At 42.2% G+C, this 17,396-nt stretch overlaps 1 protein-coding gene across 1 annotated transcript in view; it reads left to right on the top strand.

Annotated features, from left to right (window-relative positions):
• Positions 1-17,396, top strand: part of zyg11 (zyg-11 family member, cell cycle regulator) — a 52,861-nt gene that overhangs the window by 16,753 nt on the left and 18,712 nt on the right. The window contains exons 4-6 of the mRNA XM_060917539.1: positions 6,454-6,699; positions 10,732-10,872; positions 11,206-11,382. Of these exons, the coding sequence (XP_060773522.1) occupies positions 6,454-6,699; positions 10,732-10,872; positions 11,206-11,382 (564 nt within the window). The remainder of the gene's footprint in view (positions 1-6,453; positions 6,700-10,731; positions 10,873-11,205; positions 11,383-17,396) is intronic.

The following is a 17,396-nucleotide window of genomic DNA, read 5'->3' as shown; positions in this document are numbered from 1 at the left end:
TCACAAAGAAGGAGAAATCAGTGTTAATTATAAAATATGCATAAATAAGCATTGAATGTCTTCACATCTACCATTCTCTATCAAAATAAAGTAGTAAAAGATGACTTCTAATCCCCTCTTTGTGCTCTGTAGGTCTTTTATATTTCTAAGTAGGGCCTACTAGTGTTTTTATATTAAAGAATATAAATGATTATTTGGATTAATATTCACAGCTTTCAAGGCGAACCTCGAAAAAACTGCCTGAGACGCATCCAAAAAACAATTCCAGTTAATTGAATTGAAATTGACGCTCGCGTTTCTGACTTCCGTTTTTTTAAAAATCTCATTCCGACCACTAAGATCTCAATATTTTTCATCAAAACAACTACAGTTATATTCTAAACTAGTTATTTATTTACACGAATCAGTTTGATGTTGAAAAAAAATAAGTAGGTAAAGCTATGAAAACTCACTTCAAAGTCTCCCGCGAAGCAGAACATCAAAACTAGCTGACGGAAAATTTTGCTGAATATGTCATCACAAACGGTGAGAGCGAGAGAACATCCCTATAAAAGTTATCTGATTGATATTCACGAGTAATCCAGTCGGAAACCGATCAAAAGAAAGAGAGCCTGAGTGCTTTCCCGTGACTCAGAAAGCACTGGCGGTTTCCCGACGTCACGCGAGCAGAGAGTGAACTCTGTTGTACCAGCTTCAACCTGCTGTTACTTGCAAAGTACTGAACATATCTTTATGAGAGACATTTCTTTGGAAAGCAGAAATTATAAGGTTTTTAATGATCGTGTTCCCGCTAGAAAATATTCAAGAGTTAAGCAATGACAGATTTGGAAACGTAGATGAGCGTCTGCATGCAGAATTTTCACAACACGGCCAGCGAGCGTCTGATATGCCTACTCACCGGATCGGGTCAGTTTATCACGGGAGAAGCAGTAATGATAAAACTAGTCGTTATTTATTGAAAACAAAAAGCTGATGAGTTTGTGCAGATGTGAATATAAGGTAATGCTTTATACCTGTAGCTGCCATTATAATATCTCCTTTAATCAGCCTGCAGGACCTTGCTTTTCTTCCCAATTTTCTTTTCTTTCTCCTCCTGAAAATGCTTTCCCAGGTAGGTTTTACCGCTCAGACCAATGATATGGTTTTGTGCCTCTTCTAAAGCATCCATTTTTCATTTCACAATTTAGGATGTGTTTAATATCTTTGCAGACCTGCCAACCTTTACGCATTTTGCATAGCAGATACGTATTTAGACATCAAACTACGCTGCTACGATTTAACACTTCAAAATACGCAAAAAGCCATTGATGGCTTTGAGTTCAAAGATCTTTAATATTCCGGTTCAACTGTCTGTGCATTTGCGCACTAGGCAACTCGTCTATGGGTGTAACTGCATTGACCAGCAACCTGTAGAGAAAAGAAGACTTCAGCCAATCACAGCGCTAGTTTTAAACTCTTCATATAGACCCCTTTCACTGACGTCACCCGAAACCGGAAGTAAACCGACCCTGCGCCATTTTGGAAGACCAACAAACTCGTGATTAGGGGGAAATAACAGCAGTGGTACGTGAACCCACGAGAATAAAGTGGAGTGGCAAACGACTTAAACAAACAAATCTGAGCTGTTTTATTTATGATTGTAGTAGTTCAATACTGGTGGGTGGAGCACAGAGGACGGCAGGACAGAGATCAGGTCCAACTTAGCGTTTATTGTCACACTTTTCAGTCTAACAATTCAAACAGACACACACACGAGTGTCTCGTTCAGGGTTGAGCTCCTCTGCTGTCTGCTCTCCCTCCTTATACAGGGCGCGGTCGCTGGGAAGACACACAAACACAGGTTAATTGCTCTCAGGTGTAGTGATTCTGCCACTCACCTTCCCTGACTCTGCCCTCCTGTCACAGACCGGTGCTTGACCACGCCCCCGCTGCCACAATGATTTATTGGCCCAACAGTAGACTTGAAAGAAACCTGTGTGAGACTTGGCAAAAAACTGTGGATATAATGGATAAGTCTGTGCATGATCTGCGGACACTTTGAGGTAAGCAAACGCAAGAAATTCAGATTTAAAACATGCTAAATTGGCCCCAAGTTGATAACTGGATGAGGAGCAAGCCTCCCAGACTTCTACAATTTAATAATAATAATAATTTAGGATGGTTTGGGGCTTGCTCGCTGCTGCCAGGTTGGTTGTTGAGTAGCCTGACTTTTTTTTTTCTTGCGTGTGGTATCATTGTTGACACGAGGTTGTTTTTTGAACATGCCAATGTGGACACGATTTCCCCTGATTAGTTATGACTTCAGATGCGATGCGTGTGTGGAGTCCGCGTGATATGTGCGTAAGATAGGCTTCTCATGTGTTTGGAGATCCGCGCTCCGAGACAAGCGCAAGGCTTCTCATGTGTTTGGAGATCCGCGCTCCGAGACAAGCGCAAGGCTTCTCATGTGTTTGGAGATCCGCGCTCCGAGACAAGCGCAGGCGCCCCCCCCCCCCCCCCCCCCCCCCCCAAGGGAAAAAAAGGGACACCCCCCCCCGAAAATATTGGCATAGTTCGAACACTGAGTGTAGGCACTGGGTGTAAACAACACATAGTTTACAATGTCTGGGTAGCAAACGGATGGCAGAATTGGTGTCAGGTCCTCCTTATGTTTCCATTCTCCCTTGCCGCAAGTCTTATCATATGGGTCAAACCCATCAATCACAGCCAGTTTCTCCACATACCGTGCCCTTTCTGCAGCTGGTAATGTACTCACATAACCAGAATTATCATCCATCGTGTCACTTTACTCTCGCTCGTACTTTGTTTTATATTGTGAGTGCATGTACTTGGTCTTCCAATATGGCGCCTAACAAAATCTCACGGCGCGGTGACGTCATGTGAAAGGGGTCTATAGGCCTAAGCTATGAGGCTAAGCGGAGAGCTAAGGAGCAGTCAAAACGAAAGTAACGGAATTGATTTTCATCCCTTTCGGTCGATCTTCATACTGTGACTGGTTTTACAAGGGAGGACGGTGCTAAACACCGTTTTGAAGGTAAATGGGCAGGGCAAGGGTATTGTGAATAAAGCAAGGACAACTGTCCTAACGTCATAGTTCAAAGCACAGTGTTCCGCCTTATCTGAAGGAAATATTTGTTCCAGCTTGTTTTGATATTTGACCCAGGCTTCTCAATCCAAAAAATATTGCATAGCCTAAAGTGAAAATATGGTAGCCTACTGACGCTTCCATCCAGTCAACCGATAGACGCGTTAAAATCTTCTGAACTAGGCTACTCGTGCATGTGAGAGTCAATGAGCAGCGCACGAAGTGTTTTCACGCAAGTGCGTGCGGTGGATGATGTGTTTGTGTATGTGCGCACCTTGCAGTTAATAATACACATGACGTCAGATGAGGATACTGACCGAGAGAGAGGGAAGCAAATCTAAAAAGAAGCGAGTCTATGCCCCTCAGAAGTTCCTAACAAAGTATCAAGATCAATGGCCATGCCTCCGCCCCCTAAACTGCCTAATCGTGCGTTTTGCACAGTGTGCAATTATGATTTTGACATTAGCCATCAAGGAAACACAGGTAATAATATTGCTAACATAGAAATGCTTGCATTTATATACATAGGCCATTATTTTTTCTAAATTAGGCCAGGTCAGTGAATATGAATATTATAAAGGCTATGTTATTGGATAGGCCAGAGTAGCCTATAATTTATTTTCAGTAAGTTTTTCTGTAAGTGTGGTTATCAGTTTGCATTTACTAAATATTAATATTGAAAAAAATATATTTATATAGGTAGGGCTGGGCGATTTTTACGATTACGATGTTATTCACGATATAAAATCTCTACGATTAGGAATTAGACACGTACGATATGCCTACGATAAGCCTACGCCTTCAATAAAATTACTTCATCCGAAGTTTTGACAGACATGCGAATAGCCAATCATAACTAAACAGTATCGCACGTAACCAATCAGTTGGAAGAGAGCCACGTCAAGTTAGGTTGCGTGCACACACAAACACACAGACGTGTAGCAGCAACGCACAGCATGGCTGTGGTGAAGTTTGCAGGAGCGCGGCATTTCTCCAACAAAGCGATTTATAAAAATGAGCGAGAAGCCGACTGACCGGAGTCCTGAACAGGAAAGTCAGAGCACTGCCCTGGAGGACACAGGGCAGCTTTAAAACCGGAGACAGTGGATAGACTTGTCTTCCTCGCTCGTAACCTGTAAACAGTCAAACCTTAAACACACTGACGTACAGGATTGCACTTTTTTTCTCCTTGCAGCATAAGGTTTACACGTCAATATGTCTTTTATGTTTATTTGAAAGCTGCTAGAATTTGCACAAATGATTAACAATGGTATATAGTTTTTATTTTTCAGTTTCAGTTTATTCATTTGAACAAAAAGAACAAAAGAATGTGCATCCAGTTTGTTTCGGTTCTGTGAAACTTGAAGGCTTGTTAAGCTATTTTTGTTAATTAGGAAGGAACTACTAATTTGTAATGTTCATATTTTGAGCAGAAAATTAAAGAAAATACAAAAATGGTGATTTGATTTATATCGTGATTATATATCGTTATCGAAAATTTTGAAAAAATATATCGTGATATAATTTCTCATATCGCCCAGCCCTATATATAGGTACTCTGGAATATTCACTTTCGATGTTTAGTGTAGCCTAGTTCAAAGTGTAGCGAGGAGCAACAGAATCTCTTTTATGGTCAAAACTAAATTTATGAAAAAAGGATTTAGTGTGTGTGTGTTTTGCAGACTGCCGGCGTCTGTTTTAAAAGACATAGGCTATAGCCCTTCGGTTTTTCTGTTATCTATACAATATAATGCTAAATATCAAAAGGGACATAGCATGCTATTTGGGATTCTTTGTTGTTTATAATTCCCAATGTATTTAAGACACAATATGCCAAAGGCAGTACATTTATCCCTTATCTTTAAGTTTAAGGTCTGTATAAAGGACATTTTTCGGGCACAGTTGCCTTGTGCCAAATGTCTTGGTGAAAGCATTGGAAATATATTCATGCCTTTTCATTAAAAGAGTTCTTGTTTTCTTCATAGTCTACTTGTATGTTGAATAACTAGATATGGTGGTGAGTGGGAACTCTGTGCTTAGTAATACATTGTTCACATGCTCACTCATTACAATCAGTACTGATCAGCAAATGTGCCTGACCTCACGCCGTGCTGCGCTGCACGGCCGCGATAAGTTGCTACTCAAAAATGTTTTCCAAGGTTGGTAGGTATGTCTTTGGAAGGTTCACTACTGATAGCCAAACATCATTATTTTAATTTTTTTCCCAGCATGACACAACATCTGCATAGAAAATTACAGATGTGTGTCTTGGCGGGACCGAAATTATCACATGGCCTCTGAGTGAGGTGGAAAACAGTCAGAGATTCAGCTTGTAATTTTCTCACAGGAGGTTGGAGGAAAAACAGCAACATGGCTGATCGGGATGGAAATAAAATGACAGAGTGGCACCTGTATCATTGAAGGACCCCAGGACAGCATGAAAATCTAATCCTGTCCAAATAGGGTTCAAGTCGACTTGAGTTTCAGGTTGTAATTCGATAAAAGTTCAAAGGGGGTGAAAACTAATGCGAGACACTGTATGTCAGTAGAGTGTTACAGTGGCTCCGTTACAGGTCATATTTGAGTTCCTGGGATTTCAGTACTCTCGTACCCCTTTTCCACCAAATCAGTTCCAGGGCTGGTTCGGGGCCAGTGCTGGTGCTGGTTCACAACTCGTTCAACTTGCAAGCCAGCTGAGAACCAGTTTGCTTTTCCATAGCTCGCGGTGCTAAGGGAAGCCACGTCATTACGTCGCTGTATACGTCAGTTACGTCGCTACGTTTGCATAAACCTTGGCGCGAATATCGAAGCAAAAACAACACGGAAGAAGCAGCAGCAGCAACAACAACAACAGCAACAGTAATAATAATAATAATGGATGACTTCGCGTTTGTACAGCTGCTGCTTCTAATTGCTTAAAAATGGCGATCTTTCGCGGTCTTGTTATTGTTGTTGTTGGTCTTAACAACTCCGCCCCCCCGCTGACGCAAGCGGTTCTTTCCTCTGGCCCAGCAGAGAGTTGGTGCTAGCCTGGAACCGGTTTTTCTGGCCCAGAGCCAGTTCTTTGTCAGTGGAAACAGAAAACCTGGTTCCAAACTAAGCACTGGCCCCGAACCAGCCCTGGAACTGCTTTGGTGGAAAAGGGGCATCAGTCTTGTGGCTCATTTTGAAAGTCTTGTAGTACGTTACAGTAAATGTGAGTCTGTACAACAGCTGGAGCTTGTGATGCAGTTTAGACCGTTAAGCAGAACAACTTCTTTAAAAATGCCTCATCTGGGTCTTTGAGGTTATAATACAAGTCTTTATTCCTGATTCTTCGGCATACTGTCGCTTCTGTTTCTAACCCAGTCATTATTATCGTTTGTTAGTTGGAGGGCTTGCAGCATCTGGACATCTCGGATGACAAGCAGTTCATGTCCGATGTGGCCTGGCAGCTTCTGGAAACACCAGGCATCCTGCCTGCGCTCGTGTCTCTGGACGTCTCCGGCAGGAAGCACGTGACCGACGCGGCCGTCCGGGCTTTTGTCGAGGAGCGGCCTGGAATGACGTTCGTTGGCCTGCTTTCCACTGACGCCGGCTTCTCTGAGTTTCTGTCTGGAGAGGGTACCTTAAAGGTCAGCAGCTCCATCACACATCCAGTAAATAAAACATTGAAGGCTGAACAGAGGCTTAATTTGTTCTAATTGTTTTGTACAAATGATTTGGGTTGTTTGTTTGCAAAAGCCAGATCCTTGCTTAGTCATGTGATATGGACTTACCCGGGTTGGAGTATGTAGGTCAGGTGGAGGTTCTCTTAACGTTTCCTGCTTCCAGGGACTCTTTCCAGCGTTTAGAACATGTATAATGATAAGTATATACATCATAATTAATAAATAATAAATCAAAATAATAAGTAAGGTGTAAAACAATAAAAAGGTAAAAATATAAAATAATAAAAATGGTGTAAAATAATAAAAAATGAAAAGTAGTAAGGAAGGTGTAAAATGCAACAGGGCATGCTGTTACAGCAAAATCATCAACAGTGGGATGGTGTGTTGCACAACTGCAAGCAGAGTTTTTATTATTTTCCAATAACAGCATGTCTCCATTCCCCCCCCCCCCCCCCCCCCCCCCCCCCCCTTCTTCTTAAGGCCTCTGCATGCTCTTGCGACAAGGCATTCGCAGATAGCTTTTCGCAGACAGTTGTAATTTATCACTGAGCGGGGAGTAATAGGCGTGCGCGATGTTATTCACCACCACAACGCAAGGGGTCGCTAGGAGTAGTTGGTGGGTGTGGTTAGTGGAGTGTTTATCCTTCGGTTACTTATAATGACTAGAACTTTTTTTTTATAATGACTAGAACTGGAGTCGTATAGATGTACGTACTTCCTCACTTCCTCAATCAACCGCTCTTCATGCTGCTCCATCTTCGCTCATGTTTTTAAAAATGGCGGTCGTGAAAACAAACCAAACCGGGAAAGTAGGGAAGTGGAAGTGCGTGTACAGCGGATGTAGAGTGGACCAATCAGAGCCCTCTTGTCTGCAGCGCTGTCTGCGAGGCTTCTGCGGTGGTCACAATTTTGGGGAGGTGCGCGCAGAGCATCTGCGAAGGTGGGGGGGGGGGCTACGCAGACACCGTCTGCGAGGACTGGGTTGTCAGCATAAATTGGCCTTTATACCCCAGCAAGTTCCCTATAATCTCATCTCATCTCATTATCTCTAGCCGCTTTATCCTTCTACAGGGTCGCAGGCAAGCTGGAGCCTATCCCAGCTGACTACGGGCGAAAGGCGGGGTACACCCTGGACAAGTCGCCAGGTCATCACAGGGCTGACACATAGACACAGACAACCATTCACACCCACATTCACACCTACGGTCAATTTAGAGTCACCAGTTAACCTAACCTGCATGTCTTTGGACTGTGGGGGAAACCGGAGCACCCGGAGGAAACCCACGCGGACACGGAGAGAACATGCAAACTCCACACAGAAAGGCCCTCGCCGGCCCCGGGGCTCGAAAAGTTCCCTATAGTCTAACTTATAATTACTTAATGAACGAAACACCATTTCTAGTTACATTTAAAGTTGTGAAACATCCATGAGCCAATGAGTTATCATCATTGATGTTCTAGCAGCTTGGAATAGCTTTTACTCCCATTTTTAATCTCTGTATTATAAGGCTTTGATTACATGGAGCGTCCACTGTAGAAATCCCTGTGAATGAGTTTCTACTACAGAAACACTAACTGATGTATATTATTTACCAGCTGGGAGGTCCGTATGGTGAAATACCGTGACCGAGGTCTTGAAAATACTCTGGGCTGAGGTCAGTGTTTTCAAGGCCGAGGTCACGGCATTTCACCATACAGGCCGACCTTAAGCTGGTAAATAATATATATATTTTTTTTCTTTACCAAATTCTAACAGAAAATGAGAGTGCCCGAAAGGGAAACCATATTTAGAACAAACCTGCTATGAGCTCATCAAAAACCTGTTTGACAAGCTGCGTCAGCTCAGAATTTTCCAAAAGGAAAACTCGATCTAGATCACTTCCCTGATCTAGGCGACAAAAATGTTGACAAAAAATTGGCACTGTTTGTTGTTGTGAATGAGCAAGTCGTCAAAGGTCCGTAACCGGGGTCCGGCTCGTAGGATTCTGGACCGCTTGCGAGCCAATCAGAGCACACGATTTAATGGAAACTGGACCGCAAAAAAAAAAAAATAGTGGGTATTGCACATTTACGCGAAGATATGAAGTGGTCAACGTATTTATGAGTGAGCGAAGCGAATGAGTGAAAATATTTTCAACACGAGAAGATAAACTTCATATCTTTGCACCATCGTGTAATGTTCTTTTAGATTATCCACGAAAAAAAAGCAAGTTAATCAAATGAATTTTAATTTTGAACTGGTTCGCCATTTTGACAACACGTGGCCAGTCAGCAGGAAAACACTGGGAATGATGTCATCAGAGTGAAATATCAGGAATTATTCTATCCACATTCACTGGATATGAGCAGTTGCGTGCTCTGATTGGCTACTCTACTACTAGGCTATCAGCCATATACTGTGAATAGAGAAAAACAAAATGGCGGCGCATGTTGCTGAACCAACCGAGGCCAAAATAAAAACTCTACTTGGAAAATAATACAAAAAAACCAACAAAATATGGAATAAAAGTATTTGTTGGTAAAAACGTATCTTTTTATTTTTCTCAATTTTCTATTTTTCCTACTTGTCTTATCTTCGGGTTTTTTTTGCAATTTTTTTCTCTGTTACTATAACACTGTAATCAAGCCACTATGAGGGTTGCAAGAGTTTTGGTGTTTTTCCTCGCAGTCGCAAAACTTTTTTTCAGTGCAGCCGCTCTAGCAACAAGACCAGAAGAGATCCCTGTGGTAATTTGGCGGAAAACACACACCCAGGATGCAGAAGAAATAAGAAGCTCCAGTTGTCAGATCAACACGTTCCTACACCAAGTAGTGGCAGCAGAGCAACTGATGAGGGCCCAGCTGACCCAGCTTCTGATGCTCCTCATCTCAGCTCCCCCACAAGTCCTCCACTTCTGAATGAGAGCACAATTAATCCACCTCAAGTCCAGAAGGTTATTGTTGAACATTTCATTCGCAGTGATGCGACACCATCTAGCTTCAGCCACAGCAGAGTCCGGACCTTCTCAGGGCGACTTCCAAAGCCAAACGGCGAAGTTGATTATGATGCCTGGCACACCCAGGTGGACCTTCTGCTCAGTGATGTACATTATCCGACTCCCGAAAGGTAAGACGGATCTTGGAGAGTCTGCTCAGCCCAGCTGCTGACATTGTCAAGCCTCTTGGAACAAATGCACCACCTGCAGCCTACCTCACTCAGCTTGAATCTGCATTTGGAGTGGTAGAGGATGGAGAAGAGCTATTTGCGACATTCTTGGGTTCAAACCAGAATTCTGTGGAGAAGCCCTCTGTCTACCTTTTCATTTCTCTGGTTTGTTTACATTCCAAGCAGAAATTATTTTTAAATAAGTTTTGTGTAAAGTTTTTATTTATCAAATTTGCAAAAAATAAAAATGCTCCGTTTCTCAAAACCCAGTGAATGTAGATAGAATAAAAGAGTTACTCCACTCAATCTCGTCGTACACGGCTTCTAGCCAGCTATCAGCTCATGTACGACTCGATTTCATGGAACAGATCCGCGATGTGTTTCATATGAAAAATGTGGGTTTTTCCAACACGAGAAGATAAACTTCATATCTTCAAGCCAACTTGTGATTTTTCTTTTTATTATACGGAAACATTCACAAACGAAGAGTTACCCAAATTTATCAAAACAATTCATCGATTTCCTCACGAGTGATATACTGTATAGAGATTTATATCGCGGTTTTGGTTCTCCATGTCCTGGATGTAGCTTGTATGAAAAATACGAGTGGTGTGTTTCCCAGTAAAACACTCGTGTCCGTGTCCATATAATATGAACCTGTACGTTTCCTTGCAGCACTGTTGTTAGAGAAAATTAACGGTTAACCCAAATTTTAATTCTCTATTGAAGTTATAAGACTCTTTGGACACCTGAGAGTACATTGTGGTTCTTTTCAAATCTTGATGTTTTTCAGAAGATCTCCTTGTCTAGTGTAATCCCCTCTGGCTGTGTGTATGTGTTTGTGCATGCAGGTGACTGGGGAGGCCAATGAGACTCAGATCTGCGAGGCTCTGAGGCGCTACAGCGAGAGGGAGGGCTTCGTTAGGGAGGCACTGTTCCATCTTTTCAGCCTGACGCACGTGATGGAAAAAGCTCGGCCTGACATCCTGAAAGTACGTGCGCAATCACCCTCGCTGTCTTCTTCCCCCTCACTCTGGTCCTCCCACACATTCCCAGAGCTCTGCTTTAATCTGAACATAGCCACTCACCCTTCAGATGAATCACAGGTCACCCAACCCCCCCTCTCTCTCCTCTCTCTACCACACGCAATGATATTCTATTCGGGTTTTTTTTTTTTTTAAATATTCTTTTGTTCCGCCTGCTTTTTTTTACTTTTTTTTTCCTGTACAGACCTTGATATTAATATGGTATTCTTCACTCTGCTGCACATGTCCCGTCACCCCTTCCATTCTCCTTCTTATTATATTTATTCTCCTTTTATTCAGCTGGTAGCGTTAGGGATGAAGAACCACCCCTCCACTCTGAATGTGCAGTTAGCAGCCAGCGCCTGCGTCTTCAACCTCACCAAACAGGACCTGGCGTTCGGAATGCCTGTACGTCTCTTGGGTCAAGTCACGCAGCTGCTGCTCGAAGCAATGAAGACTTTCCCCAACCACCAGCAGGTACACTCCGATGCAAGGGTTCTCATAATTGTTTGCAGCCTTTAAATGTGAAATAAATATCCCTGACCCCCTCAGGACAGATTTATTTTCTGGAAGTGATCAGAACTATTCAAATATTAGGCTTGGTTATAATAAGAGTGGCTGTTCATTGTATCCATAAGGCTTTGTGAAATTTCCACACGCGGTTCAAGCTGACATTATTCATAGGCCTAATTTTTATCCCTCATTGGCTGAAGGGCCCGAAGGGGGATTATGTCGTGGCGATGGCCGTCCGTCCGTCCGTCCTGGGAAGGGTGCTCACCTTCTGAAATCAACTCCTCTCACAATTTTTGGAGGAATTTCACGAAACTTGGCAAGATCCTTTGTTATATGTCAGTAATACGCATATTGTAAGTTCGTTCAATTCGGTCGCATTTTACCAGAGTTACAGCCCTTGATTAACAAAATTATACTTTGACAATTTCTTGAGTGTTTATTTTTTCCTTCTGAAATCAACTCATCTCACAATTTTTGGAGGAATTTCACCAAACTTGGCAAAAGTCTTTGTTATATGACAGTAGTACGCGTATTGTTATTTTGTTCAATTTGGTCGCATTTTACCAGAGTTACAGCCCTTGATTAACAACATTGTACTTTTCACAATTTCATGAACGTGCAGTTGCCTTCTGAAATCAACTCCTCTCACAAATTTTGGAGGAATTTCATGAAACTTGGCAAGATCCTTTGTTATATGTCAGTAATACGCATATTGTAAGTTCGTTCAATTCGGTCGCATTTTACCAGAGTTACAGCCCTTGATTAACAAAATTATACTTTGACAATTTCTTGAGTGTTGATTTTTTCCTTCTGAAATCAACTCGTCTCACAATTTTTGGAGGAATTTCACCAAACTTGGCAAAAGTCTTTGTTATATGACGGTAGTACGCGTATTGTTATTTTGTTCAATTTGGTCGCATTTTACCAGAGTTACAGCCCTTGATTAACAACATTGTACTTTCACAATTTCATGAACGTGCGGTTTGCCTTCTGAAATCAACTCCTCTCACAAATTTTGGAGGAATTTCATGAAACTTGGCAAGATTCTTTGTTATATGTCAGTAATACGCATATTGTAAGTTTGTTCAATTCGGTCGCATTTTACCAGAGTTACAGCCCTTGATTAACAAAATTATACTTTGACAATTTCTTGAGTGTTTATTTTTTCCTTCTGAAATCAACTCATCTCACAATTTTTGGAGGAATTTCACCAAACTTGGCAAAAGTCTTTGTTATATGACAGTAGTACGCGTATTGTTATTGTGTTCAATTTGGTCGCATTTTACCAGAGTTACAGCCCTTGATTAACAACATTGTACTTTTCACAATTTCATGAACATGCGGTTGCCTTCTGACATCAACTCCTCTCACAAATTTTGGAGGAATTTCATGAAACTTGGCAAGATCCTTTGTTATATGTCAGTAATACGCATATTGTAAGTTCGTTCAATTCGGTCGCATTTTACCAGAGTTACAGCCCTTGATTAACAAAATTATACTTTGACAATTTCTTGAGTGTTGATTTTTTTCCTTCTGAAACCAACTCGTCTCACAATTTTTGGAGGAATTTCACCAAACTTGGCAAAAGTCTTTGTTATATGACGGTAGTACGCGTATTGTTATTTTGTTCAATTTGGTCGCATTTTACCAGAGTTACAGCCCTTGATTAACAACATTGTACTTTTCACAATTTCATGAACATGTGGTTGCCTTCTGACATCAACTCCTCTCACAAATTTTGGACAAATTTCACGAAGCTTGGCCTTGTTATATGACGGTAATGCGCATATTACGATTTAATTTCGTTTGTGAAAATTTTACCAGAGTTTTGACCCTTGATTAAATAACTTGTACTTTCACAGTTTCATGAGGGCGTACGTTCTTCTGAAATCAACTCCTTTCACAATTTGTGGAGGAATTTCACCAAACATGGCAAAAGGCCTTGTTATATGACAGTTATATGCATATTGAAATTTCGTTTAATTTGGGCAAATTTTACCAGAGTTACAGCCCTTGATTATTAACAACCTTGTACTTTGGCAATTTCATGAAGGTGTGCTTGCTTTCTGAAATCAACTTCCCTCACAATTTTCATCCCTCGCTGGCCGAAAGGCCTGAACGGGGATTATGTTGTGGCGATGTCAGTCCGTCCATCCCAGGAAGGGTACTCGCCTTCTGAAATCAACTCACAATTTTTGGAGGAATTTCATGAAACTTGGCAGGATTCTTTGTAATGTGCATATTGCAATTTCGTTTAATTCGGTCACATTTTACCAGAGTTATGGCACAGTTGCCAGCGGGGGATATTGTGCTCTCCGAGCACTCTGGTTTTGGATATCAAATGAACCTTTCTTTGACCACTGACTAAATAAACAACTATAAGAACTCGATAATACATGTAATCACTGAATGGTAGGTTGTGATTTCCATCATTGTAACACTTTAAGACCCATGGCTCTAATGTGTACACACACACACACACACACACACACACACACACACGCATTCCAGCATACATGCTTCACGCACACTAGCTACATAACATGCACAAACTTTACTTCATTAAATAAGCCTAGGTCACTACCGGACGTACGATTTTTTGGCCGTGTGATTTTTGGCGTTTCCCAAATTGCTGCTTTTTTTTTTTTTTTTTTTGTTCGTGGAGAAAGACGCACGTTGGCCGTAAGTTTGCCTTGCAACCTGAAAAAAACGTAAGCGCCCGTAGAGTTTGTTTGACATGACAAAGAATCTCTGCGGCCGGTCTGCGGCCAGTCTACGGCTCGAAAATCAGCACGTCACATGCGCGCCCTCTGTGCGTTTCTTGCGTTTTTTGCACGTAGACCGGCCGTAGGAGTACGTACGGCTGGTTGTGACCGAGGCAATACTTAAGTTCTTTCATAAAAGGTTTTTTTTTTTTTTCATAGAACTTCAGTGAATCGAAAAACGTAATGCACAGCATCTACAGTGATGTGTTTTTTACAATAATCCAGATATGCTCACCGGCCACTTTAATAGGAACTTATTCTCGATTCTGAGGTTCCTTGCTCACCACGGTTGTAAAGTGATATGAGTTACTATATCCTTCCTGGCAACTCAAACCAATCTCAGAGATTGGGCGTATATATGATTTGGGCGTAGCAGCTACGGATTTGAAACGCAATTTACAGTGCTACATGTAGACCTGAATATAATACGCTTTTTCAATGGGTTTTGCCTGTGTATCGATCAAATCGACATGTTTTCAGTGTTCGGACTGTTCCGCATGTCATTGTTTACACTGATTTGGATAATTCTGGGAATTTCCATATCCTTATGTTAACTGCGCTGTGATTGGCTGAGAGGTGACCCGATTCATGCTCTCAGCCAATCACAGCGCATGTTAAATGCAGTGCTCAGAAACGCACAGTAGTGATGTGTTGTCGTCTTCCTGGAAGCAAACTGTGTGTGTTGGTCGTGTTCCAGAACTGAAACTTTCGATTTCTTTCACAAATTAGTGTCAGGTGTGAAGTGAATACAGACCCTGGATTGTGAACGATGGAGTCTCCGCCTAAAAAGAGGAGGCTATGTGAACAGCAGTTTCTAGCGAATATGCAGCCGAGTGGCCGTGTATTGTACAGTCGAAACTGGACAATTGCCATGCCTAATGTACTCTGCGTAGGTGCGATTTCAGCGTGCAACGTGTAAAGTAATGCTGTCAGTACTATGTGTATTCCATTCCAATGCAGAGTGCGAGCGAGTGTTCAGTCTCATCTCATCTCATTATCTCTAGCCGCTTTATCCTGTTCTACAGGGTCGCAGGCAAGCTGGAGCCTATCCCAGCTGACTACGGGCGAAAGGCGGGGTACACCCTGGACAAGTCGCCAGGTCATCACAGGGCTGACACATAGACACAGACAACCATTCACACTCACATTCACACCTACGGTCAATTTAGAGTCACCAGTTAACCTAACCTGCATGTCTTTGGACTGTGGGGGAAACCGGAGCACCCGGAGGAAACCCACGCAGACATGGGGAGAACATGCAAACTCCACACAGAAAGGCCCTCGCCGGCCACGGGGCTCGAACCCGGACCTTCTTGCTGTGAGGCGACAGCACTAACCACTACACCACCGTGCTGCCCGTGTTCAGTCTTGTAACCAAAAATGAAGACCGAGACTGTGAGCAGCCTGGTCTCACACACAAGCAATTCACGATAGCCAAAGGTTCAGTGTGCCATCACTAGTCATACAACAGAAGTACACTGAAGAAAGCAAAGTCAGCTACATACAGTGTTCTCCCCTTTTCAAAAATAAAAGGTGGTGGGGGTTTGGGGGCTGCTTAGGCCCCGAATGGGGTCCGGGGCAGAGCCCTGGTAGGCTGACGGACTTGGGTCTTTTTTGACAGTGAAACTGGCCAATAAATGGATAGGAAACGTTAAATCATTGTTAAAATCATTTTACAAAAATTTAACACATTCTTGCTGTACATATCATCTTTACTGTCAATGTGAGACTCCTTTGACATTTCAGTTGAGACTGATGCACCTGTTGCACATCCCTGAATTAATAATATTTTTTTCTGTGTGTGAAAAATAAATGAACTTCCATGCATAAACAAAATACCCAATTACAATAAATGCATACATTTTTACAATACACATAATTAATGTTAATTGGGTGAAACCACTCCAATCAATGCACGAGCTGGTGCGCGTGCCCGAGACTGGCACTACAAAGCCACCCCGTAGTTCGGGTCCTTTGACCCAGGAACCTGTAAGTCCTGCAGTAAACAACCACAGGGAAGCAACGGGAAAAGGCAGCTCTTGCCTACACAATCACAAATACGTAAAAAGACCTGAACTTAATTAATGTGTGTGCGCGCGCGCTGTTATATGATTACTGTAACTGTGTATGGTCAGAAAAGATGATAGATAAGCATAACCGTTACACAATAACGCTACAAAAACCCGCAAAGTTATTTAGCTGCTGGCTAGCTGCAGCGTGTAGCTTCCAGCGTTACTATGTGTGAGTATAGTGTAATGTGGTGCGGTGTAGTGTAACGCAGGGATAGACCTCAATCTGCAGATCTCTGTGTCACAATCTGTATGCAGCCAGTCGGATGTTTTTCTATTGCAATCGCGTGGCCAATTCAGGTAGCCCCGTATGCATTCGTTTAATGGTCTTCTACGTGTTAAATAGTTACAAAATTATAATAAAGCAAATAATTTACGATTTATTTGGCGTATACTGATGAAGTTAGGTATTTTTATTTTATTTTTGGCCAAGGAAAAGGCAGCGGGCCAGAATTATAACGTGGCGGTGCGCCACTTTAAAAGCGCCCGTGGAGAACACTGATACAACAAATTATCTAAGTAACTTCAGCATGCTCAGTTTAATTAAATGTTGTCTGGATGGGCATCTTTATTAAGTCCAGTATTAGACTGGTACACAGTTCAGGAAATAAATGCAGTATTAATTTTATTGTTCTTGAAAGACCTAGACATAAATCTTTTGTCTTTTACTCTGGCTTTTGTTGTTGATCATGATGAAACTACCGAAACACTGTATTACAATAGAAGTTCAGTTATCTGAACATCCTCTTAAGCTGGGCAGACACTGTGCGATTTTTTTTTTTTTTTTTTTTTTTTTTTTTTCAATCGCGGTATTCAGCTGCTGCTCACACTGTACGAGTGAATCGCAGGTGTAAACAGCACGCAGCTTACGATTCCTGTTCTCACACTATACGATCTGATGCTCGGATGCGATGCTCGGATGCGATGCTCAGGATTTCAAACAGGTTTGATTTTCATCCGATCGATCGGGAGGTGGTCATGAGGTGTTAATCGCTTGTCGTTACCCCATGTATACTACACGATCCGAGACGCACGATTGAGCCAAAACTCGGCCCGATCTCCAAAATAGTCGCACGAGTGAAAATCGTGTCAAAATCGGGCCAAAAATCGCACAGTGTATGCCCAGCATTACTGAGCCAGACTT

Source organism: Neoarius graeffei, chromosome 3 (assembly GCF_027579695.1).
Source record: "Neoarius graeffei isolate fNeoGra1 chromosome 3, fNeoGra1.pri, whole genome shotgun sequence".
In the NCBI taxonomy this organism is placed as follows: domain Eukaryota; kingdom Metazoa; phylum Chordata; class Actinopteri; order Siluriformes; family Ariidae; genus Neoarius; species Neoarius graeffei.
This window is presented reverse-complemented; position numbering and strand designations above follow the sequence as displayed.